We start from the raw sequence: 26,563 nt of genomic DNA, 5'->3' as shown, positions 1-26,563 counted from the left end.
TTTAGTTCAGTTTGGACCAAAGCTGCTCTCGGCAGCAGCACAATGACAAACACAGATGAATGTCTGGCTACACACTGGAGATCTGCACAGCCGTTAACGCCGCGGCCTCTGTATATTTTGAGCACAAGACCCTCTGATTGGGATTCTAGAGTGGCGGTGGATCTGTTTTTCTTTCGGATGACTGAAGATCAGCAGAAGCTCGAGCGTCTGACTGGAAACTGTGCGTGGCAACAGAATCCAGGGGAGTTTAACTCAAAAGCCTGGGAGTGTTGAAATGGATCTATTGCCTTCTTTGTTTCACTTTCTTTGAAGTCGCTCTTAATGGAAGCATGGATGGTGTGTGTATTTCTTGAGACAAGTGAAGTATCATTGGAAAGCTTTTTTTCTTCCTCAGAATGACTGAGAGGGTCTGACACTTCCACCAGCAGCTTCACTGCACTTCAGTGAGCTTGTTTTACACTTTTCATCCAAGGCCAAGTTTCTTTTTCACGCCCTGCAAGAAATGACATGACTGACTGATGTATTCAGCCCATCAGCAGCACAATATGGGAATTGATCAGCTGGATTCCTACGGTGATGACGTCCTCATCTAGTACGCATTTTCGTCTATTTTAAGAATTTGCATCGACTGCAGAATCAATTATGGCCTTTGATTTCAGTGCCAGACGCCCAAGAGCTGAGGCTGTGACGTGTGACGTCTTTCTGATGCAAAGCACGCTGTGGAGAATACGCTGTGTTACAAAATATCAGTCTAAATCTTGGCACTGCAATGCCATTAATCTACTCATTGTTACTGTAGCTATGCATCAACTCGCTATCACAGATTTGAGGTCAGGACAATAAAGATGTCCTCACGGTTTATGGCTGTGGAAGGAAGTGTTCTCCGAAATAAATCAAATATGAAAATGAAGTGCATAGATAATTGAATTCAGTGGCGTTACTCCGGCTTGATGATTTTTTACTGCATTCAGGATCATTTCTGAGGAGAGTTTTATGATCTGTGCATGATTAGTCACTGTAGCATCACAGCTGATTCAGGAGGGTGGTCTCTTCAATTCTTATTATGGGATGCACAAATCATGCTGAGGTGACACACTGGACTCCTATCTCCTCCCCCTGTCTCTCTCCTGAAACCCACAGTGACATTGTTTGAGTAATCTGCGATAACCGAATCCGCTGTCACATCAGTGCTTTTCCCCCGCTGCACGCGCACAGTCTCAGAGCATGTACCACAGCGCTTGCCTGTGCACGCAGCTATTGATCGGCTATCTACGGACCCGATGAGCTGTTATTTGACTGCGGTCGATTGCACTAAGCAGTGCTATCTCACACTGCAAGCCACACGCAGAGAGGCAAGAGGTCACACTAATGGGGCTGAGAGGGATCTAACCAGGGTGTCTGAGTGTTTTATATCCAAAGAGAAGGGAAAAAAAAGATTTATCTATTCACCTTTGATTCTTTTCTTAAATTATGAATCAGTGGGTACATGTGCTGTGATGTTTATGCATGAGTTGTGTTCTCTGTGGATCTTCTCCCTGCATAAAAGTCCTCTAGCCAGTCTAAAGATTTGTTGCAGCTTTTCAAAGTCTAAACCTGTAGTTTCGTATAAATACGACTGAATATTTGTTTTCTTAGAAGTAACTGTGTGCAGGTGATACTCTTGTGGTACTTCTAAAATGACATTCTGACTAGCATAACTGCTATGATTCAAAATGCTGAGTTGAACCTCCATCAGAATATTGTGGTTTTACTTCACTTCTGGAAAAATGTATTTGAGAATTGCTTTAATTATTGCCCACACCACATTAACAAAAACATCAACAGATACTAATTTTCCCTCCTTGTTCTTTTCTTTCAGCCATAAGAACAAAATGTCGGGCTGGCCGCCCCCTGGCCCAGGCTCCTGGGGTGGACTGCAGGGGTCCCCATACAGCTGGGACAGCATGACCAGCACCAGGGAGGGACGGGACTGCCTCACCACGTATGTACAGTGTGATCATAAACACCAGAATGCATGTGCTTACATGTTTGGACGAGGCGTTCTCACTTCAAACTGATTAAAAATGCAGACGCTTGGACAGTGGCCCTTGGCGTGTGATACCAACGTACCTCCACACCTTTTAGCATCATTATTTAGAAGCTCCAAGCAACTGATGTGGTACAAAGAGCAAGAAAGTCAACTTTGTGTGGGAGGGTGGTACCAAAAGTCAGCGGCAACTAACAATGGCATGTAGTGCGTCATGTGATGTATATGACATATGTGACCTTAGTAAACCAATGATAATAATAATAATAATAATAATAATACTAAATCCTCCAAAATGAGTGCAGTGTTGTGAACATCGTGTTGGTGGATGAAAGCAGATAAAAAACATTCCAGCACTATATACAGCAGAAAGTTAATTATTTCGCCGCTGATTTTTATCTGCTATCTTAATATCTGATGTCAGACGAGCACAAGATCGTATCAGTTGTTGCCGGATCTTAGAAGAATGTGCTGCTGAGACGGAAAAGTCTTCAACAAAGTTAATTTTCTCCTGATTTGTCTGAAAAATGCCGAGAACCCAGATGTGCAGATATAAGAACATATGTGGCTTGTGTGGCTTGCATGTGGCCAGTATTTATGTCAGTAATTTGGAATTAAAGAATCTGTCATATGTGCTCACATTCACTCCTCCCATTAGAGTAAATGGAGTCAGGACCACTACTTAACTGCGGTGTGTCAGTGGAAAAACACATGTGACTCACATACAGAAAATGACCCTAAATCATATTTATTTAAAACCAAACCATAATATTTTTCCCAAACCTAACCAAGTACTTTAATTGTCGAAATCTAAAAATTAAGTAAATTTCCATTGGTTTAAGTTGATTTAAAAAGAGACTGCATGCATGTAATGAGCGGAAACTGTACATTTACTGTGAATACTGAAATTAATTTTGAAATCATCCCTGAGTGTCTAAAGCTGACCCTAAACGGGTACTTAGACCGTCACAGTTTGACACGTTGGTATTTGACAAGCTGGGAGTGAGGAGGTGTTGGTTTCGATGATGTGCAATCATCACTACAAAGCCTCCCCAAACTGTATGGACGGAGACTGACACAGACTTGCCACAGCAAGCCTACACGCCATCTGCTGTAAGTTTGTAACAAGATGACAAAAGCTGATTTGCTGTTGAAAAAGGTGGCGCTGCCTATGTTCTAAAACCAGCCACTGGCAACTTAACAAGCTGAGTCACAGGCGACACCATCCGCTAGCTTGAGTCGAGCTGAGATGGGTCACCACACACTGCTGTAACTATCTTTGCATTATTCTCTTTGCAAAACTTTGGTCTGATCTGGGCTTAAGAACGGCACTTCTGAGAACTCTGAGGACTCTATTTCAGAGTTAAAATGTAAAAAAAAAAAAAAAAGTTTCCGCCTGCTCCTACCTCGTTTTTTTCAGGTAATTTTGCATTCCACTTGTGTGTGCAGTGCCTGTTGTCTGTGTAAATCTGTTACGCAGGAGGAAAATTTCAGCCAGGTAAATGTGCAAATCCTCAAATTGGACTGGCATTGAGGGCTTGGCATACAGAACGTTTTGCACAATGAATCCAGCTGCTGCTGCAGAACAGGCAGACGTGTCTGATTTTGATAAGCTGTGATCCAATTAACTGCATTGACATGGTGTTTTGATGTACAAATTGCTTTATGCCATGGTAAAACTATGCTGTGAATTAATTGATGTTGTATGCATATGTGTACCTTTTCTTTGTTGGTTTCCTTCTTCACTTCTGCTCTCATTTTCCAGCCGTTTACCATTCCTTTTCTTCTTTTTCATTCCCTTTGCCATCGTGTTTTCTTTCTTCACCTTCTTGTCTTGCACTTCCTTATGTCTCCTTTAATCATCTGTTTGCTATCTATTTTCCTCTCTTTAGAGCTATATGGCCTCCTCCTGCCTCCTCCTTTTTGTCTTTGACCTTTCCTTTTCTTCTGTCCTCTTTGCTTTGACCCCTTGACATCAATTCCCTTCCCTTGGTCTCTCTGCTCTCCCATCGCTGGTTTGCTTGGCTTCACTGGACAAATGCGGCACTGACAAAGTAACATGAGCAACACTGGGCATAATAAGATAAGCTTCAATACCACTGCCTTCTGTTCTTTCTGTCTATTTTATCTCATGCTATAACCTTACCTTATATCATCCTATACATCCTTTCTATACATTCTGCTATTTTTCTCCTCTTTCCTCTGCACCGCCCCCCCCCCCCCCCCAACAAATAAAATTCTTCCCCCTGCTCTCCCTATAATGAGGGGTCACGTATGACATGGGAGACAGCTCTGGTTATGTACCTTTGCTCTCAGTGAAAAGCTGTTGGCTTCAGATGAGGTGTGACAGAGATTAGATATCACAATTGGATTTCTGCGAGACAGAGAAAGAAAGAAAGACAAAAGAGAGCGAGAGTGGGTAAAGCCAATGGATGATATGATTATACTGGACGGATAACTCCCCTAACCTTACCTAACACGATCTAGCAGGTTTTTACGTGCTGTTCTCCACTCAAGTGTCAGTGTATTTGAAATCCTTAAAAAACACACAGCTTGACTATATTCATCCAGCCCAGTCTCCAGAATATAACATTGGAACTGTATGTTTTGCAAACCATGGATATGTCGCATTTGTCCGTTTTGCATGACATAGTTTAAATGCATAAGCAGAGCTTTTCAGCAGACACCATCCGACCACTGTTCCAACAAAAGTGGGTTGGAGCAGTTTTTGTAGTAACAAAAGCAGGTATGGCAGATGCCCAGCTGTGTTAGTTGTGCATAAGAGGGTATTTTTTTAATGAGAGTTGAAAACATGTCCAGTCATGGTTGTATCAACAAAAGCAGGTATTTTTTAACAAGTTTTGGGACACGTCCAGCCATTTTTGTAGTGACAAAAGCAGGTGTTTTTTGTTGTTGTTTTTTTTTTTTTTTAAATTAGAGTTCAGAACGTTTCCAGCAGTGATTGTAGCGATGAATGTGGGTGCTTTTTAATGAGAGTTGTGGACATATTCAGCTGTGTTTGTAGCTTACAAAAGCTGGTATTTTTCTAATAATAATATGCTGATTTTCACAACTCATTTGGCTGATGACTGATACCAGTATCAATATATATCCAGTTTTTCCCACCTAGTTTTAGTGATTAAGTGGCTTCTACAGAAGTATTAACTTCACATTATGCGTACTGTTATTGTGATGGCCCATCAGCAAATGGAGACATAAAATACAATGCTTTTCAGGATACATAACATTGATTCATTGTGATATTTGCAAAAATCAGCATGTTGGCCAATTCCGATATTTCACCTTTTAACATATCCTTTGTATACACATACAAAACACACACATTTAACATATCTATTGTTTGCAAAAGCATATAGTGCTAACATTTTTTCTGGCAATTGGGTTGATTTATTTGAACAAACGGTCTTTCAAATGGCCATTGTTACATGTGAACTCTTACCACATAAATAGGTGCATGTTTAGGATTTTACTTAGTGCATGGTCTGATGTATCATATGAAGAGGTAGCTCCTGAGTGAGGACCGGGCGAATCTTAGTTGTTATCACCACAGCTTCGTTTTTTAGGTAGCTTCTTGACATCCACTTCAAGATGTCTACCAGACAGTGATGCGTACTCCTACGCAAGCGTCGAATTAGGGGAGTGACGAGATTAATAGGCCTGTCTGAACAAAGTTAAATGCTTGAAAAGTCTAAGTGCCATTGTGAGAAAAATCCTGCAAATCTGGCAGTGCTATAAATGAACTCTCCCCACTTGTTTGCAACATTGCCTGGGTTGGCAAAAAAATAAGGCACAATTTAAAACAAAATAGAAAAAACCTTGCCAAATTATTATCGTCGCATAATATCTGTCACCCAGACCTTCTCATATGCACAGTTAAAGTATGTGATGCCAGATGGCTAAGTCTAGGTTAGCTAGGTCTGTTAAGCTTGTTATGTAACTGTAACGTACTACTCTTTGCCCTGGACTGTATTACATCTTTTTGACTCATCCATTGAAGTTCTTTAAAACTTTCTCTTGGTAATGGACTTAAACCTGAAATGTAATATTATTCTCAGCATTTTTCCATGTCGGTATCCCTGAAAAATTTGTCGATAGCCTGTTAAATACAATAAAGTGTAGGCTTCTGAAACCATTTGGCTCTGCGTGATTTTCCCCATCCTGACAGGCGGCAACACCAGGATTTGACCTTTTTGTATTCAGCTCTCCCCTGACCCCCTGACATCGCAGCGCTGGGATTAAACCCCACTGACCCTGACAGGGAAGATGAGCCCACATCACAGATTGGAACATGCTTCATTACAGACAGATTTAGTTTGAGATTTCGGTGCCGTATCTACAATACAGATCAATGCAATGATGAGGGAGAGAATGAGAAAGCGCAAAAGGGAAAGAAGGTGGCAGAGATTGAGACTGATCCGGATTGGTTGGATATAAAGTCGCAATGTGTATGGCTGGAACATACTTCATCAAAGCTGCAGGTGTATAACTAATATATATATACACATTAAAAATATTCATGGGTTAAACCACATTGGTCAGGCAAAATATCAAAATATTACCTGATAAAATAAGAGAGAAAGTTTAGTGTCGTAGCATCTGTGACTATGTGAAGGGTAGGACAGATGAGGCAGGAAAATATATTATGCTCTGCTATATGGACAGTTGAGGCAGACAAAGATGGAATGGAAGTTGGCCAGGTAACAATGGACACCCTGTACTGGACTTAATGTGCAGAGAGGAGGCGATGGCTGCCAAGGGAGCTTTTTAAGCTGTGAAGAAGGGAGGGAGGTAGAAGTAGAGACAGAGGGAGAATGAGTTAACCCCACTGAAAGCATATATCACCTCTTAATTAACAGGCACTCAGCATTCTCAGTGTCCCGGTCGAGACAGACGTCTGAGGTTCAGCGAGCAGGAAGGTTTAATTTAATATGGTACATTTACATTTTAGTGGTGCTCTCATCCTGAGTGACTTGCAATAAGGCAACGAAAAGGACAATGTGATATTTCACCAATATTAACCTACATTAACGCTGCATTAAATGTTGGTGAACCCATACAGCCAGCAACAGATCTCTCTTTAATCAGGGAAATGCCACCATGGCTTGGCGTCGGTCCATCGCAAAGAGCAAGGATTTATTTCCAGACACACCATTTTGCATTGTTTAACATACATATACTGAGTAAAATCGACCTGATAAGCTGCGGGGAAAATCAAATAAGTAGTAACTTATATGGACTTTTGCTCAACTTCGAAAGTTCTTGCTTTAATGTTTTGAGCATGCATTACTTTATCCACTGACAACACAGCCTCACAGAAATACATGAAATAGACCCAACCTCTTAAAAAGGCATCATGTCGTGTTTGCATGAAATGTGTTGAAATAACAAGCTGGAAACAAGAAAACTACGTGAGTGTTAAGTCTATTACGAATGGTCGCAGCAAGATTGTGGTTTTGGTTAAAATAACTATGCTCTGGACATAATTGACATACTCTTAACTGCTTTAAACTGTGTGTCTAACACAGTCTGCACTGTAGCAATCTCTGCAGCATCAGGTTCCCACCTATACACCCATCCGACCAGTTGCAAGCAGCATTATTGATCGCGAGCACACCAAATTGCACACACAGCTGTCAATCATAATAAAAACAAAACAACTTTTTATAGCATCAAACTTATCCAAAAAATGAGCATTTGAACATACATTAGCATAGTAACAAGTTAAAATTTATTGGATGTGAATTTTGATTTTTTTTTAGTTTGGCTAATGTCCCATCTGCTTACGTGGGGGGGTTGAACAAGACAAAAGATCCTCATTTGCTTTACATGGGCTTTGTTTTCATGTTGGTGTGAGACCAGTCTGCTACCTAAGCATTAACCTGACAAACCGAGCGTTTCAGGGTTTTGTAAATCAAGTCCACATAGATTTAAATGACCATTGAAATGCACTTGATGGCCATATACATGATATTGTGAAAATATGATGATAATAGCAATCATCAGCAGCAGTTAACAGACCTTTTTTACCTTTACACCTTAATATTATATCATTGTGACTTGATAACATGATCATTGTGCTCTGATTTGGAGTAGTCTGCAGACTCCTGTAGGGATGTCAGAGGCAAATTGGTTCCAGATTGCACATTTGAGGTGTTTTATGAATGCGCGACCTGTGCTCTCTTTTAAAAGTGGCTCTTAAGCGTAAAATGTTTTGCTAATGACCAAACCTGAGCCAAGGCTCTGACTTATGAGCAGCTGATTGGATAGCTCAAATCATTTATTATAAGTTTAATGTTTTCTTTCAGAGCTCAAACTAATTCCCACTGTAGGGATGACTGAATTGATTCGATTTTAATGTGCAGTATATCATATTCTTGAAGAGACCCTCCTCTAACAAGCAGCACAGGTCTGATCCCAGTAACTGTTATGGTGCTCATTACCTGCTACATGTCCTCCTGAAGTGAAACTAGCTGAGTCACTTTTACATCATGGACAAGTGCGTCAGCAAACTGTATGTGAATCAAAGTCAAGGGGAATTGTACGATGTCCTTGTTTTACCACAGAGAGTATTGGTTGAACTTGTCTCAGTCACCATGTTCCTCTTCTCCTGTATTTTCCAGCCAAGTGTCCCAGAGCAGCTCCCTGGAGGAGGTTCACCTGGATGGGGTCCCACCCACCCCTCGCCTGGTGGAGATGAGACGGGACCCAGTCCTGGGCTTCGGCTTTGTGGCAGGCAGTGAGAAACCGGTGGTGGTCCGCTCTGTCACACCAGGTAGGCTGTGGCAGTGTCTTTTCTGATATTACCACAGGGAGTCACCAAAGTCAAAGATGGTCGAATCCAACATGCTGGGGCTTTAAAGCTTATCTTTGATAGAAATAACTATCAATATTGGTATCACACAATCGATATTCCTCAAGAGTAAAACAACTATCAAGAAAACAATGTGTCAACTCAAATCATTTCTCTTACTTGCCTTTAGCTTGTTTACTTTGTTGTTTCAAGTGGTTTCACTAGACATGCATGCTTATACCTTAACTTTGTTGACTGAAACCCCATCGCCCCAAACGCCCAGGACACACTGCATGCATGAGCAGCGCATGATAGCAACCTTCCCAAACTGCTGCGTCTTGCACGCTCGCCATGTTCAGACTGACAGCGTTGTTGCTGTGACACTGCTGCAGAGCTGCCTGCTGCTATGACTACTGCATTTCCACAATTATTAGCACATATTCCACTCATTTATGAAGACGTGCAGGATCCTGCGGTCAACAATATGGTCCTGAAAATATTTCGCAATAAAATGCCTTGTGCCAACAACTGACAGGATTCTGTCGACATAAACGTTGTCAGAGGGCTTTTATTTTGAAAGGGAAACAGGAGCGTTTATTTAAAACAGAGAGATTTGTATTTCCTCATGTTTTTGGCCAATATTCTTTATATTGAAACTGGAATAAAAGGTCGTATAATGTGAATATAATTATCAAAACACCATTTTCACCATTTTTCACTTTCTGCATTTTCTGCTGGTAACTGCGCACGTCATGCAGAAAAAATCAGTGGCTGCGTTAATACCGTACATTTTGACACACTGCGGTTAATGTTTGGTTAGGTTTACGACAAAAACCACTTGGTTATGATTCGGGAAAGACTGTTTATAGAGCACAATTCCCCCTGGAAAGACAGTGATGTCTCTGTAAAAAACAAACCCCTTGTCATCGCATTATCTCCGTTGGAAAAAGAGTGGCGGGTCACTAAAAAACAACCACAGTTGTGGCTAAAGCAAAACTGGTTTTGTTGTTTTTCCATCCTAAAGCTTGGCGGGCATCTCTTCTGGGTGAAGATCCTGTTTTGGCGTAAAATACTTGATTTTTAAGACACTATGAAACAAGTGCTTTAAGTGGCACTATGCCAGCATGAAATTTAAATGCCTGTCGTGGCACTAATTCCCGGGGGCACACAGTGATGACTCACTAAAAAACAGCCTTTGCTCTCAAACAGTGGTCTGCAGCTTGGCATGCATCTTGCCTAGGTGACACACCGTCCCCATGTCCACCTGATGACAAAGTCAACTCATACTACAGCACTGTAGAAACATTGATATGATATGTGTGAAAGGTGCAAATGTTTTATATTCATGGTTTTCTTCGAGTGACTGGCCTGTGAATTTTGCATCGCTTCCTGCGAGCACATGGTTATATTCACAAAATTCACTTTAAAAGACTGTCTTTACCTGCAGAGTCTTCCCTTAACAATACCACATGGATCAAGTTTGTAATTTTTGAAACAACGTGAGGGATTATTTTGTGCTTCAAAGGTCGAGTCAACCCTATGGATGTTTTGATTGACAGCAAGAAGAGCAGTGCTCAAAGCCTGCACCAAAAACAGTCCACTTCGATGGGATTATATGATGTTAAAAGAGAAAATGAAATAAGTGTAACATAGCAAAGTAGGAAAACAAACCCTGACTCTAGCTGTGCTAGTGTAGTACAGGAATCCCAGAGTTTGCATGATGAAAGATTTCTCTGAATGACTTTATTAGTTCCTCCTTACTGTTTGCAGAGTGCTAATCAGTGCACGCAGTCGTTGTAATGATTGTTTAGAAGGACACCATGCAGACTGTTGGCTTCTCCAGCCCATGATTGCGCAAGTAAGCACTATTGACCCCATGCAAGAAACAAAATAAACACAAATTTATTTTAAGTTGGAACCGTTGTTTATTTTTTGGTTGATTGGCTCATTGCCAAATTAGTGCCAAACCACTGCCTACAGTCTCCTATCAGCCGTCAGCTTCAGCTTCAGCGGCAGCACAGACACACACACAGTGATTAGGCATCTCACTGATCAATCGGCACTGAATTCCAAGCAGACAATTGAACTAATGAATATTGTATTAGGAGTTTTTGGCCAAGCAAAGGAATATATGTGCTTGAGGACGCAGCTGTTTATCAATTATCACACCATATCCATTTTTTACAAAATCACACACACACACACACACACACATTTGCAGTATTCATTCAGCTGCACCGATAAATATCTAGACAACCTTTGGCTGACAGAGTGAAACTCAATTTGCTGTTTGGTCGACTACGGCTTGTTTGCATGTGTTTTTGTGCATATAGGTGGTCCATCAGAGGGGAAGCTGTTGCCTGGGGATGAGATCATCATGATCAACGATGAGGCCGTCAGCTCAGCTCCAAGAGAACGAGTCATCGACCTTGTCAGGTGAATACAAAAAACCTTCGGGGACACTGTGATACATCAGAATCAAAGCCGAAGTATTTGAGGTTACTCAGGCAGAGAAATACAAAAGAAATCCTTACCCAAACCCGTGCTTACGTTTAATGGCTCAAATTTGAAGGGCCGGTTCACCTATATAATGGTGTCCAGCCAGCCATGCACATTGTTGGACTTTTATCTGTCTGGATGCTGAGAGATCCCTTCACCTGTTTTATTCTTGAATCATCATTTTTTTAATGATGTGAATACCAAAAACAAAGTGGTGTTCACCTTTAAAGCGGCAGAGGTGGATATATCTTAAAATCTCAGCCTATTTAAATCAAACCATCTTCATGGATAGATGGATATGTATATGGTGAGCGAGAATTTGGGGAACCCTCTAAACTGTCATAATCTATAAAATCCATTGATCATTGCATACTCATTCTGAAACAGAGTGTGGTTTAAATGCTAAATCCTTGAACAAAATTAAAGGACAGAATACTTTAAATGCTAAAATATCGTCTCTACGTGGTTCTCAACATAGAGATGCCTTAACTGGCTGGCGGCTAAAATGCTAACTCCATTAACAGCCCTAAACATTGGCAACAGTGGCGACAGAGCTAACATAATTAATCAGGGGGGAATCAGAGGATGAGCACTACACTTACTCAGCGCCACCGTGCCGATAACGGCGAGATACACAAATGCACTACACAGGCTGAAAGAGCACTTTACTACAGCAAACCACAGAGATGCTCATATTACAACACACGCAGAGGTAGTGTGAATACGCTCTGCTCAGAATGCCATTACTCAGCTATATCTTTACATATCAAACGGTGGTTTGCTGCTGTATCAATGCTCTGAATGTTGCATACATAACTTTTAAAATCTCGTCTTTAATTTCACAAAACTATGTGCAACTTTTTTTAAAGTGCTTGCCAAGTATTAGTCATGCTTTATACCCATCTGCATAATGTTTAGTTAATACAGTTCTGCTTAACACACAAACATAGTCATCATCACATAACATCAAGACAAATAAATATTCTGAATTTATAACAAGAAAGAAAAAGCTATCTCAATGCACTCTGTCAACCGTGACTGAAGTCATGTTTCGATTCGCTGGAAATGCTGTCACTTTTTTTTCTAATGGGAAACTAATGAGTGTATGTGTATGTGTGTGTCCTTCGACTTTTAACTGCGTCTGCTTGTAAGTGGGGATTGCCAAAGGCATCTCATTCCATTTCAGCCAAGCTAATCAAGTTCCTTCCCCTTATCTGCCATTGTTGTTTGCCATGATTGTTGCTTTCTGATGATTTCTGTTGACTCTGTGATTTGCTGTCTTCTCGCTTCAGGAGCTGCAAAGAATCCATCATGTTGACTGTTGTCCAACCGTATCCTGTGAGTAAATCAGCTCTTGCGAAATGCGCTGCACAGTTTGTATGCATCAGATATGTTTATCTAAATAGCGCTGAAATGAAATTGAGGAAAGAATTACTCTGTATATATAGATGTGTTGCTGCTCTGAATACGAAGTTTCGTTTCCGTTTCTCTCTCTTTATCTCGGCCTTGTAAACCACTTTCACTTAAAAACCATTCATTCATTGAACATATCAGAAATCAGAACATGGTCATCATGACTCAGTATCCCCTGTTTCATGCAAGGTATATAACCAGCAATTCTCTGAATTCTCAAAATTTTGAAAAATAAATTCACCTCTAGAGGTGGCAGTGTCTGCCCTTGATATCATATTTGCAGAGGTGTAGATTTGTGGCTTGTACCTGCAATTTTCTCACAGTTGGAGTACGCCTTGACTCTCCTCCAGAGCTGTGAAATGCTGGCCTGCATTTCAAGGAGAAGGCTGGTGTTATTCAGTGCTTTTCTTGTTGTCAACAATCCCATGAAAAGATTGTGCCAGAAAAAAGCTGATCCCACTGACATTTATTGTCTGTACATAGAGCCAGATACTTATTTATCTGCGCCATACACCTCCATTACTGTCTAAAACAAGGTAAAACAGTTCAACAGTTTTTAACAATAGAGCTTTCTATTATATCACACAATGACTTTGCCCAGTTTTTGACTGTTGTTAGTGTTTTGTCATGTGCTGTTTTCAAGGTCGAGATAAACATTTAGGGGCCTTGACACATCAGGCGGACGGCAAACTTTTTTTCCTTTGTATCATTCTGTGCTCCCTCTCTAAATTCAGAGGCTTTTGCGGGTCCGTGAATGTAGCACAGACATAGCTCTCCATGACTTCTTTTGGTTTTCAGCCACAGTTTGCGTCTTAAGGGTTTGATAATCTGTTGATCCATTTAGATCTGATCAGATCGATGGAGCAACTGCTGTGAGCGAATGCAAACTTTTAGACTTCAACAGCACTCCTAATACACAGTCCAGCTCCAAAAATAGTGGCAGCACGTTTTAATTGTTGCAGGCCATCACAAATAAATGAATGTATGTGAAACCCTGTGGTATGGAGAATTGAGTGTGAAGAAACGAGGTAAGAGAGTCAGAAAGTATTAAGACACGTACTAATGTTTTGGTCTGACAATAGGATTTGTTGACAACAAGAAGAGTTCTGTTGTGTCTCTGGTAAACAAAATATTGTTTGGTCGGACCTTGTTTGCACTTAACCATTTTCAGGAAATGAAAGTTCATTGAGTTAATTGTTTATTGATTTTCTTAGTGGTACATGTATTGCTAATGTGCTTGAAGCATGTTCCTTTTTTTCCACTTCTTCATTTGTGCATGTGTTTATGCTTCTCTTATCTCTCTCCCTCCCTCCGTCTGTCTGTCTCTTTCTTCTCCTGTCCTTCCTCTCTCACTCCCTGTCTCAATTTTTGGACGTTTGCCTCTTAGTCCCCTAAATCGGCGTTCATCAGTGCAGCCAAAAAAGCCATGCTCAAGTCCAATCCGGTCAAAGTGCGCTTTGCAGAGGAGGTCATTATAAACGGCCAGGTTCCAGTCAGTTCTACCACACACACACACACACGCACACACACGCACACACACACAAACATGTACACACACACTTATGTATGACCCATATAAGCAATGCCAGATGGTTACCTCATAAGACAGACAGTTCCGTGAATGCCAGACAGATAAGACAATCACAAAAATGTGTTGTGACATGCCACTTTGATGGAATCATTTCATGTATTAAACCTCACCTGTCTTCTGCTGAGGGGACCTCAAAGGATGAAAAAACTGATCCTATTCCCTTCTTTGCAGAACCCGGTGAAGGACAACTCTCTTCTGTTCATGCCAAATGTCCTGAAGGTCTACCTGGAGAACGGGCAGACAAAGTCTTTTCGCTTTGACAGCAGTACCTCTATCAAGGTGTGTGTGTGTGCGCGTGTGTGTGTCTCTGTGCGCCCCACCCCCTATGGCACACTCTGCAAAATTAGCAGTCTCTGCAGCATCCATAATTACAAAGGGAGGAATTCATTTAGAGTGCAAATTAGTGTGTCTTGGTGCACACACACAGACCATGAAATTCAATCACTGTTTGAGTTCCATTTGTTTGAGCAACTCATTTATTCAGGCAAGGTGGCAAAGAGCACATTTAAATTTTTTGACTTGTGATCCACCGTGGCTCCCGGTGTGTAGATCAGGGAGCAAAAGGGCTGAGTCACTACTTTTCTTAGCTTTTCTTAGGGAATACTGTAAAGTTATCTTAACAAGGTCTTTAGTTTGATGATTAATGAAATTTATTTTGTCCTCTTAACCCTCATTGGAACCTACAGTCCTCCATAGGTTGGTCAAAAATGACCCGTATTAGAATTCTGTGTTTATATTAAATATGTAAGGGATAATTTCTGATTCAGTGTTCATTTTCAATTTTGAAAGGCCAACGTGAAGGCACGAACCATCCAGTGCACAGCTAAGGAGCAAAGACTAGTGTTGTGTTTAAAGTTAAGAAAATAATATTGATCATTGTGTTGCAATGTAACGTTCTGCGTGGAAACCTTAGGTCCTGGCATTCATGCAGATGCCATGCTTCATCCACCCAAACACTACTGCATAGCAACACCCGATGGCAGTGCCCCCACACAGACAAAGTGTGTACGAAGTAAAAGCAGGATACACAGAAGGAGATGTAATAACAGAAAGCCAAACTAGAGCAAGACAAAATCAAGCTAAACTTACATTAAATATCTGTAAGACAACATAAAAGCAAGTCTATAAAAATGAGTTTTAAGAATTGATTCAAAAGGAGTAACTGACTCTGTGAGCCTTATATCCTCAAGCGTGTCCCTCCAAAGCCGAGAGGCCCTGATTGTAGGAGCAAGGTTTCATTAGGATTTAAACCTCAACTTTGAAACGGACAGAAGGGCCCTACCTGAGGGTCTAAGGCTGAAGACTGGCTCATATTAGGTCCTATGTGCTATGTGGCTTGGGGCCAGACCCAGAAATGCTTGAAAGGTGATAAAATCCTTAAAATGAACAGGGAGCTTATGGAGTGAGGCCAGGATCGAGATGTGATGTTGTCTTTTAAAACCAATAAGAAAAACACACTATTGATTTATTGACAAAGGAAATGGGAAAGCATTAAAGGGCTTAACCAAATGACAGATGGCGGTGAGATAACTTTAAAAATCATTTTGGAGAACAAACAATATGGGGAAAATATTTTGCTTTGTATTAGTGAGGCTAAATTGGCAGCAGTGCTCCAACATTGCAGTCTGATTGATGTTTTGCCGCACATATCGCATCTCTACATGTTTGTTCAAAACTGAAAGTACACTGATTTCTTGTGCACTAACTGCAAAAACAGTTCGCTGTGATGATACATATAAGCATGACTATTAACCCTTTTAAACCTAAGCAAATTGCCTTTTTATTTATTTTGAAAATCCTTTGGGCATTTCATAACAATTTGCTGTTTGCCTTTTTTCAAAGCTTTAAATACTTGTAAGAGGCATCTCGATGCTTTGCAAGAAAACTGATGTCCATCCAGTTTTAAAAAAAATAAATCATGAGGTCCATTTACTTTAGGATGTGATCCTGACTCTGCAAGAGAAGCTGTCAATCAAGTGCATCGAGCACTTCTCCCTGGTGTTGGAGCACAGGACGGAAGGCTCTGGAAGCAAACTGCTTCTCCTGCATGAACAGGAGATGCTTACTCAGGTAGGTGATGTTTCCTCTTTGTTCACTTTCTCTGCCTCTTTTGACTCAAACACACACACACGCACTCAGTATTCAAGCAGCATTCGGACCACAGTGTCATTTATCAGCGCTGGCACAGCAGGGGCGACAGCTCACATTACACCTACACACACACACACACACACGCGCGCGCACGCACACAAATACACAAACACCACACAACACGCACACTCACCCGCAGTGCCCGCTACATTCTAATGAGGTTGCAGGATCACAAGAGGACAATTTTAATATTCATACCACACAGTTCAGATGTGAGGTTTTACACATGGCACGCACAATGGCAGTTTAAGAGTCCCTGACATGCTTAATAAAACCATACACTTCACTGCAATACAGCTGAGTGTCAGTCCTAGTGACAGGTGTGTGGGAGAGGGCTGTTAGTCCTTGAAATGTTAAGTTAACTCCCTCACTCTTTCTACACTTGCATATTCAATAATTCATAAAATGTAATCAATATTTAAAAGATGATGCTGATTTCGTGTTTTTGTCTTGAATAAGAACCCGAATCAAATGCAGAGAGCTTTAGTAACAAGGTTACTGCTGCTGAATCACACAACCATGTATTTAGGTTGTTAAGTGGTTATAATATCAGTCATGTGGCACTACTAATGCAGCTGCTGGTGCTGCAACTGCATCTGCAATCAGCAGTGGTGGAATACCTCACTCTACTTCGATACATTGTAAAGGCCAATGTTGTACTTTTTATTCCGCAGTGTTTGTTTGAGAGCTCTTTCTCTGCAGATTTTACATTCAAAACATATGTTTGGTTTATAGAATATGATGGTTCAGCTGCAGTATGACAACATAACACTGGCATGAGCCGTTCTGATGCATAATGAATATGTTTACTTTGGTTCTTTAAGTCACCTTCCACTCCAAAAAATGTCTGTCCTTGACTGTACTGACTTGTATATGTGCAAAGTTTGTTTCTGGAGAGGTGTTCTTTTTACATTCATCTAGTGAAGGGTGGGGTGTGCGTGCTTCCCTAATATGCAAGATTCAAACGTACACTAGGCAGACTAGATTAGGTACGTCAATAATTAAAAAGCCAATTGCTGTCTAATACAGAAAACGCATATCGACAGGGAAACAGTCTTTGATTTGACACTGGCCTAATTAATTTTGTCATTTACACTGTAGATTGATACAGAAAAGGTACATTTTTTTGCGTAAGAAGTGACCAGAATGGAGGAAAATACGTGTTTGATGTCAAAATTTCAATTCTGAGGCGCCTGGTGGCTCAGTGGATAAAGCAGGCGCCCCATGTATAGAGGCTGTGTCCTCGCCGCAGTGGCCGCAGGCTCGACTCCGGCCTCAGCCCTTTACTGCATGTCATTCAGTCTCTCTCTCCCCATTTCACGCTTGTGCTGTCCTGTCAGTTAAAGTCAAAAACACCCAAAAAATATCTTTTAAAAAAAATCAATTCTTTATGTGGGAAAGAAGGTTTTAGGCAAAATATGAATCATCGCTGAGTATTTTTACATGCTTTAAAAGCTGTCTAGAGGGGGACTTGATGTGTATTTTGCTCATACCATCTCCATTCCTTTTCTTCAGTTAAATTAGTACTTTATTTTCATCATAATTGTGCTGATTCTCCATTAATTTTGTATTAAACTTCTATTAAATTGGGAGAAAGATCAACATTGATGCGATTCAGGCTCACATATCCTGACTTGTAGTCCCTAGTATGGCTCAAGCTGCTAAAACACTAGATTCTACAGTTCCCATAATACAACACCATGGTGTTTTGTCTGACCCTCTCTGCCTGGAAAATGCCCACATTCTCCACGCCTCACAGTTCGTAATACCGGCCACTGCTAGATAAGATTACTATTCTACTGCTGCTGTGACCTCTATTACTGCTACAATTATAGCACACCTTTCTTTCCTGACTTTCACTCAGGACTTGGACTGAAACTGTGCAAGGACTCAAACATTTGCCACTTCTACTCATCTGTGACATTCCGTTTATCTGTTCTCTCTTTATTCCTTCCTGTCTCCTTCCTCTGACCTCCAGGTGACCCAGAGGCCCGGCTGTGACAAGATGAAGTGTTTCTTTAGGATCAGCTTCGTGCCCAGGGACCCTGTGGAGCTGCTGCGGCGAGACGCTGTGGCATTTGAATACCTCTATGTACAGGTGAGCAAGATCAGTGAAGTCCGAGAACGAATTCTGTAAAAACTGCTTGTCGACTTTGAGAGGGACGATTCACAAAGTTACAGAACAGATACTGTCAAGACAAAATCCCCATTTGCAAATAAACTCCTCAAATAAGCCCACTGTTGTATAAACCTCTTGTCTCTGAAATAATAAATTGCTTCCCCATAGGATTCATTTGATAATTAGTGAAAGTGAAATAGCCTGAGAGAAAGAAAACTAATCATCTTTTCTTGTCAGAGTTCAGTGTTTTGTGCTTCCGAGTCCTTCATCAGGGACGGGAAACTGTTTCCCCTTTGAAGGAAGCTCAAGCCACAAAGGTTGAACTTATATCAGCTCAGTGGGGATGTGCTGCCGCTTGGATTCGTTCGACAGAGATGAAATGCACTTGACAAAGTGTGAAAAAATATTTGACATTCGGATCTTATGTAACTTCCTGCTCTGCCGCAGAGTTGTAACGACGTGGTCTTGGAGCGGTTCGGCCCGGAGCTGAAGTATGATGCCGCGTTACGATTGGCTGCTCTGCAGATGTACATCCTCACGATGACAACCAGGCAGAGTCAGAAGGTTTCCCTGAAATACATCCAGTAAGTTTGTGTGTAAATAGAGTTGCGGGTGTGTTTTGACACTACAAACATGATCTGTAATGTTAAACGGTTGTACAGCCTGGAGCTGCTCCATCAATAATAAATAATAGACCTACTTAGACAGTTTGGGTTTTTCTTCTAAAAGTTTTTTGATGGGTTTACAGATTCAGGGAGTCATTGCCCTGGTTTCCCTCCTTGGCTGGAGACATCTTAAAAACAAAGTTTACTAGTTAAACAATCAAACCACATAATCTGAAGAAATGTCAACAAGGCCTCTAAGCATTGGGCCTCATCCAAAAACCACTCACACAAACAGATTTGTTTTTCAAGTCACACAAACAAGCAGTTCAAAAGAATTCATGGCATCCGCTGATGCTTTTATGTTAAGAATTTTTACCAACAAAATTCAAGTTTTGTTCAAGGTTTTAATCCCTCACAGTCAGTCACATATTGTAAAAAAAAAAAGGTCTTTTATACTGAAATCAATCTCGGCTCAACAGAAAGGAGTGGGGTCTGCCGCTGTTTCTGCCTCCTGTTGTGCTGTCCAGCATGAAGGAGAAAAACATCAAGAAGGCTCTGACACACATCCTCAAAACCAACCAGAACCTCGTGCCTCCAGGGAAAAAAGTAAGCACTTCTCTTTGTCTCTCTTTGCCCTTGTTAATAAACTTCTGACACACACATATGCACACAAACACACTGTCTGTTTTCTGATGCAATATCCTAAAATAGCCTCGCTGCCATCCGCAACCTTGTAAAGGTTCTCACCCTTGTCAGCCCAAGACCCTTTGTGGAGCCAGACCTTGAATGTTAATGTGAATAACAGGCTTAATGTGTTATCAAACTGTGTGCATAATAAGATATTCATATTCACACGCACACACATGGTCAGGGGCCGCTGATCCGACTTGAGCGGAACTTTTGAGCTCTTTGTGAAACTGTTTTAATGATACAGGCAGCTTCTGGTCTGTTTATTCTGTGACACCCAGATTTAGTTTGACATGTGCAAATCAGCAGCATGGCACAACAAACAACCTGTGCAGTGGTTTCAACTCCAAGGGTAACTAACAACAGTTTTTGTAACTGGTCTAGTGTTGGGCAAGACTGTGAAATAGGCTGCAATGTCAATCTCATTGCAATCTGTCAAACCTCATTTAAATCATCAAATACATTTTTATTCTCTTACGTTTGTCACTTAGACACAAAAACATGGAAAATATGGGCCAGGTTGAAAAAAAACAATTATCTTTTAAGTGAGTGATTTACTATCAGCTGTCATGCAAACAGGGTTATCTGCAAGGGAATCTCTGTTAGACAATGTATTATACAGGAGGGCTATCTTAGTCTGTGAGAATACACAAACGCTTTCATACTGAATCATAAGTGCATGTGGATGAGGCAAGAAACACTGAGGGAGTACAGCAGCACTGTGCTGTTATTAAAAACACATTTGTGTTGGTGACACGTTTGTTCATTGCAATGAACATGGGCCCCGTAGTTTATTTTGAGTTGATCTCACATACATCACAACACTGCCAAAAATACTCAAAAGAGCACCAAATATGCATTAATCCTGGCTAATCCTTGCTTCTAAGAAGAGCCTAGCTGTTTAAGGAAATTACTTTGCCTTTTTTTTTAAAAATGACACTGCATATCTTTGACCTATTTTCAAAGATTGAGATCTTCAGTAGTGATGAATGAGCTTGGGGCTTGAGTGACTCAGACAGAGCAGGAGTGTAGGGTAGAGAAGAAACCAACACATCGCTGGTTTAGCTCTGCTCATGGAATTTCTTTCAATAAGAAAACTGTAAAATAAAACAGAATAACAAGTTGCCAGATCCTTAGATCCTCAAGATTAGGTATGACTAGTATGTCCCTGGCTACAATCACTGTTGTCATGATCAATGGAAAGTCTGGACGTGACACCTCTTTCAGAGTGTTTATTTGCACCGAGGTGGGAATAGTCACTGTGCAGCTTTTCTGCTATTTACACTCACCCCTAAGACATGTTATTTTGGATCCCACTGTGTGTTGTGATTGGTCAGTACCCATCATGTTGACAAATTGAGGTCGGAAGTGGTTAGAATTAGGGCAAAGAGGTCATAGTTAATACTAGCCAATCTTGGATATTCTCTTAGATAAAGGTGGTGAATTTATAAAAAAAAACTTACAAATGTGCAGCCAGACTTAGTTAGTAGTCGTGTTCTACAAAGCTGCTTAATGCACACTGTGAACATGAACTTTCGCTGATAAGCTGAATAGACCCATTGGTGTTTAGGTCGTATTTCTAGGACACCCAGGAGTATACACCCAAGTGTAAATAACCACATAGTTCCACCCCGCGTACACCTGGGTGCAAAGAGCATCTGCCCACCCCATTGTAAATGTGTTTCAGATGCCACCAACTCTCTGAAGACACCAATAATTTCACTGACTGTAAGAGCTCCTCTTTGTGAATTGGACTGTTTTTACAATGAGGATTGTTTGCATAGAATGGGGCAAATTTTGCACCAAATGATTTGCATATTACAGAATTTTCATATGTGCAAATATCACATGAGCACAGAGCCAGCATTTGCTCTGCAGCGTGGTTCAGGGTGCATTTTCACCCTTTGCGGGTGCTCTGCGGGGTTTCCTTTTTGTTAGATTTACTGCAAAACCCGCAAAATCCTTGAGTCTGAGCTCACTGTGTTTCTGTAATTTCACCATACACATTCAGGGTGAAATCAGCAGTTTTCAAAATTAATAAATCAGACAAGAAGGATCATTGCAAATTAAATTATCTCTTCCTTGAGTTAAATGTCTCATAGCTGGCCTGACATACATAATAATGAGGTCAAAAGTGTAAAACCCTTCAGAGTTTGCACAACGCCCTTAGTCACCATGTGGATGAATCAGATTTTTCTTTTTTGTATGCTGCTGTAAAAGTGCTACTTTCCAACTCAAACCAGTAGATGTTTGGATGTTAAACTGATGTTAAGGACACATGAGAGTATGTTCATAGAGGTTGGGCTCCTCTTTGATTGGTTAAAGGATTTACATATTAAAAGAGAGGATGAAAAAAAGATGTGTATATTCTGTAGATGATTCACGCAGTCTCTGAGCCATGAAGTACTCGCTCAAGCTGAACATTTGGGCAACATCACTCATCAGCAGGCAAATTAACTTTGCTCTGTGCCCAACTTAATCTACCTAACACAGCTTCACGTAAAGGTTGAAGGAATGTTAAAACGCTAAACACACCTTAACTCTATATTTGTGCATATTTATTTTCATAGAATGCCAGTCATACCAAAGGGGTATTGAGCTCTTCCCTTCAAGCCGGAGCAGTGTGATTTGCTGGCTAATCATTTGCATTCACAGTGGCAGTTGATATCCCCTCTGCTCATTAGGGAGAAATACGGCAAAGAAACACCAACAAACTGACATGCAATTTAAAACACTGACGCTCCAAATTAGCTTTCTTATTACGGCCTTGAAGTTATCACTCATCCCCTCGTTGAAAGAGGCCGCTCACTCAGTTTTGTGGAAAGGTGGCGGTTAAGACTGAGCAAAAATTTCATATAAACAACATTATATTGAATGAAGATGTCTGGTAAGGTCAGACATCCAATTAGCCTTTTGTTGCTGAGACTGATGATATTTCTAAATTAGGATGCAACATCAGGAACATGCGCAATATATATTATACCATGTAAGTCTGACAAATGTTGTCAGTGACTATGAATGCAGCTTGGCATTAGGCTTAGCTTTTGCATTACAAATGTATTGCCTTTGTGAGCATAACCCAACCGCCAGAATAATTTTTAGCATTGTGCATTTTTGCAAACTACGCATATTTTTACATTTCATGTATAGCGGATATTTTTTTTACATTTCAATTTTCAGATGTGACCAAGCTGTGGTTAACACTTGGTTAGGTTTAAGTACAAAAATCCCTTGATTAGAGTTAGGAAAATGACATGTTGTCTCTTAAAATACCCAGTTTGGTCTCCGCAAACACAGCTGGACATGTCCCGAATTCTTGTTTTAAAAAAGGCCTGGTTTGGTCTCTACAAATATAGCTGGACATGTCCCGAACTCTTGTTAAAAAAATAAATAAATAAAAATGTGGTATGGCAAACATGGCTTGGCATGTCCCAAACTGTTGTTGAAAAGCACTTGCTTTTGCTGCTACAATCGCAGCTGGATGTGTCCCCAACTCTTATTAAAAAGAGGCTGGTTGGTCACTACAGACACAGCTGGTCATGTCCCAAACTCGTTAAGAATACCTGATTTTGTTGCCGCAAGAGCGACTGGAAATGTCCCAAACTCTTGTTAAAAATGACCTGCTTTTGTTATCTTGAATAGTGGTCTGCTGCTGTCTGCTTTTTAGCAGAAAAAAAGACTTGGTTAGGAAAAAATCATGTTTTGGCTGTTTAGCCACATACTTGGCTGGACATGTTCCTAACTGCCACTAAAAAACACACGTTTTTTAATGAGTGCGTGTGTGTGTGTGTGTGTGCGCGCGTGCCTGTATGTGTTTGCAGTTTAAGCATCAGTGCTTTGCTAAAATGCACATTTGGTACTTTCAAGTCTGAATTTAAAAAATCCAATTGATCCTAAATGGCCGGAGGAACTCACATCCACAGAAGCAAGCCATAAAATATTCTGCAGTGGAGCAGCGCTTTGGATTTTGATCAGATTTAAATGACATGATGGGATATAATGGAAAACCAGTGGTCCAGACCAAAATGGCTTGAGAGTGCTTTACATCCTGACATTAGAAGACAAATGCATCTGTTCAGGTTAAAGTGATTTTATTTGCAATGCTTACTAATGTATTTCACTTCTCTCTGTGCAGCTGACTGCTTTGCAGGCCAAGGTGCATTACCTGAGGTACCTCAGCGAACTCAAACTCTACGGAGGGAGGGAGTTCAAATCAATACTTTTGGTAAGGCCATTAGTTCCAGAAAGGATTTTTAAAAGTTTGAAAACAAACTTGAGCCTTGCATCTCTCTCAATGTCAAAATTGTTTAACTTTTACTTGTGACATGCATACACAACTTTGTGCAGCAAGGGGAGAAGCAGACAGACGTGACGCTGTTAGTGGGCCCACGCTACGGCATCAGTCATGTTATCAATACCCGGACCAACCTAGTGGCCCTACTGGCCGATTTCAGCCACGTCAACCGCATCGAGATCCTCACTGAGGATGAGACCAACGTCCGACTTGAGCTACATGTTCTAGATGTCAGGGTGAGAACAGCCCCGTCTAACAGTACAAGCAAACTTTATTCCGCCCCACACAAATATAGTATATGCTTTTTCCCCTTTATTTCTTGCCTCTTTTGACATTGTCTTACTCTGTTTGCCTCCTTTTTCCACAGCCTATCACACTAATCATGGAGTCCAGTGATGCAATGAACCTGGCCTGCCTAACAGCAGGCTACTACCGCCTCCTAGTGGATTCAAGGAGATCTATCTTCAGCATGCCTCACTGCAATAGCACAGGAGGGGATGACACAAGTGAGTTATTTTGTGTGCCTGGATGTGTGTGCAGTCAAAATAGCATGGATTTGCTACTTATTTCTACAACAAGGCACTGTCAACAAGTCATTCACAGCTCAATGTTTACAGTCAGTATTGCAATTGTTTTTTTTATTATAGTGAACTGATTTGCATTTGGATGAAAAAGTGTATGTTTTTCTGCACAGTTTTACTTGTGTCATGAATGCTATAGAGACAAGTGGCAGGATCTCTGTCCTGGCAGAGCGCGCGCACACACACACACACACACACACACACACACACACACACACACACACACTATATAACCACAGAGACATTTTGAGAAGAAAAAGTCTTGTGGCTTAAAAATTGATGCTTTACAGTGCAGCAGAAAACCTCAAAAGTCTTGAAGTGGCGCACTCAAAAAGTGTAGTGAAGAGGAGGCAGCCGCATTAAAATTTAACCAACATAAAATATAAAACACATGAAATAATAAGACCTTGTATTTCTGCTGTCTGCAGGTCAGGATCGAGTCCTGGAGTGGCCGTATAGCACATCTTTGGGGGACAACGAGGAGCCGTCAGCCAGCCAGGGAGAGGTCTATAACAGGGACTCTGAGTATTCGGACAACGGACGGAGAGAAAACAGCATCTCTCCTTACTTTCATGAACCCCAAAACCAAGACAGAGACCCTGGGACACGGAGAAGTCCGTTGCCACCTCCTCTTCCACCTGCCACCAGACACAAACCTCAAGACTCACCTCGGAGCGCCAAAGTGTCATTTATTTTTGGGGGGGACCCACCTTTGAACAAGCCTAAGAACTCAGGCTATGAAAGACTGTTAGAGAGCCCTGAGGTGCCCGAGCACAGACCGGCCTACTTGCACAACAACACAGACTTTCGGCCACAGGACAGGGTGCCATTTCAGTTCAGTGGTCTGGCACATGTCTATAGTAACATTATAACTGAGGAAGGTGGCGAGGAACCACTGCTGAGGGATCTGTTTTATCATAACACAACAGACGATGCAGAGGATGACGACGATGCTTCCTGCGAAGAAGATTCCACAGGAGGGACACCTGTAAGTGAGGACAGAGGAGGTGGAGATGGAAACTGTGGCAACCAAGGAGGGGGGTTAACCACAGCAGCCGGCAAAGCTTCCTTCCTCACGCTTTCTGGTTCCACGGATGACATCATCGACCTGACATCACTGCCTCCCCCTGAGGGAGACGACTGCGTCGACGACGACGAAGACGACACACTGTTGCAGACACTCAATCTTGCAATCGCAGCTCCACCACCAGGCTTCCGGGACAGTTCAGATGAGGACGCAGCACCCGAGGGAAGGCCGCTAAGCACACAGGACAACGATGACATACCGGTGTCGTTAATTGATGCCATCCCGACACATGGGGAGGGGGAAGGAAGCAGGGGAGGGGAGAGGAGGCTGGATAGTGCGGTCATGAATACTCTACAAGCACTGGAGGCTCTCTCTGTCTCTGAACAGAGGCCTCCCCCACCACCACCCGGCAGTAACAATCCAGGTCTGTTGAATACAAATGCAAGCAAAGCAATGTTTAATCACTGTCTTTTACATCTTTGTTTAACATTGTTTTTCAGTCCTTTTTGCTCACCATGACACACCCAAAATAAATCCTGTGTCTGTGGTCTTGAGTCTCATTTTAGAACACTAAAAATGTTTGTATTTTTGTTTTTTATGATATTTTTTATCAGAGAAAAGTTCAAAATTATTGGGTCATAACTATTTCCCCCTACTGTAATCATTTTTTGCATTTGCGTTTTTTACATTTTAACTTTAATTCTCTGTGACCTCTTGCACATCTTAGGTTAGCAAATTCCCAAAACACATCCATGACAT

At 41.3% G+C, this 26,563-nt stretch overlaps 1 protein-coding gene across 2 annotated transcripts in view; it reads left to right on the top strand.

The window, feature by feature from the left end:
- Positions 1–26,563, top strand: part of LOC121963003 (FERM and PDZ domain-containing protein 4-like) — a 52,636-nt gene that overhangs the window by 21,563 nt on the left and 4,510 nt on the right. For both annotated transcript variants that reach the window (XM_042513359.1, XM_042513360.1), the window contains exons 2-15: positions 1,859–1,981; positions 8,668–8,819; positions 11,171–11,273; positions 12,629–12,674; positions 14,137–14,241; positions 14,512–14,619; positions 16,279–16,410; positions 18,470–18,589; positions 19,058–19,194; positions 19,695–19,821; positions 24,038–24,127; positions 24,250–24,432; positions 24,564–24,702; positions 25,206–26,228. In XM_042513359.1, coding sequence (XP_042369293.1) covers positions 1,859–1,981; positions 8,668–8,819; positions 11,171–11,273; positions 12,629–12,674; positions 14,137–14,241; positions 14,512–14,619; positions 16,279–16,410; positions 18,470–18,589; positions 19,058–19,194; positions 19,695–19,821; positions 24,038–24,127; positions 24,250–24,432; positions 24,564–24,702; positions 25,206–26,228 — 2,588 coding nt within the window. The remainder of the gene's footprint in view (positions 1–1,858; positions 1,982–8,667; positions 8,820–11,170; positions 11,274–12,628; positions 12,675–14,136; positions 14,242–14,511; positions 14,620–16,278; positions 16,411–18,469; positions 18,590–19,057; positions 19,195–19,694; positions 19,822–24,037; positions 24,128–24,249; positions 24,433–24,563; positions 24,703–25,205; positions 26,229–26,563) is intronic.

The sequence above is a fragment of the Plectropomus leopardus genome, chromosome 24, assembly GCF_008729295.1.
Source record: "Plectropomus leopardus isolate mb chromosome 24, YSFRI_Pleo_2.0, whole genome shotgun sequence".
Lineage (NCBI taxonomy): Eukaryota > Metazoa > Chordata > Actinopteri > Perciformes > Serranidae > Plectropomus > Plectropomus leopardus.
Note: the sequence above shows the minus strand (reverse complement) of the source record. Positions and strands in the feature narration are given on the sequence as shown.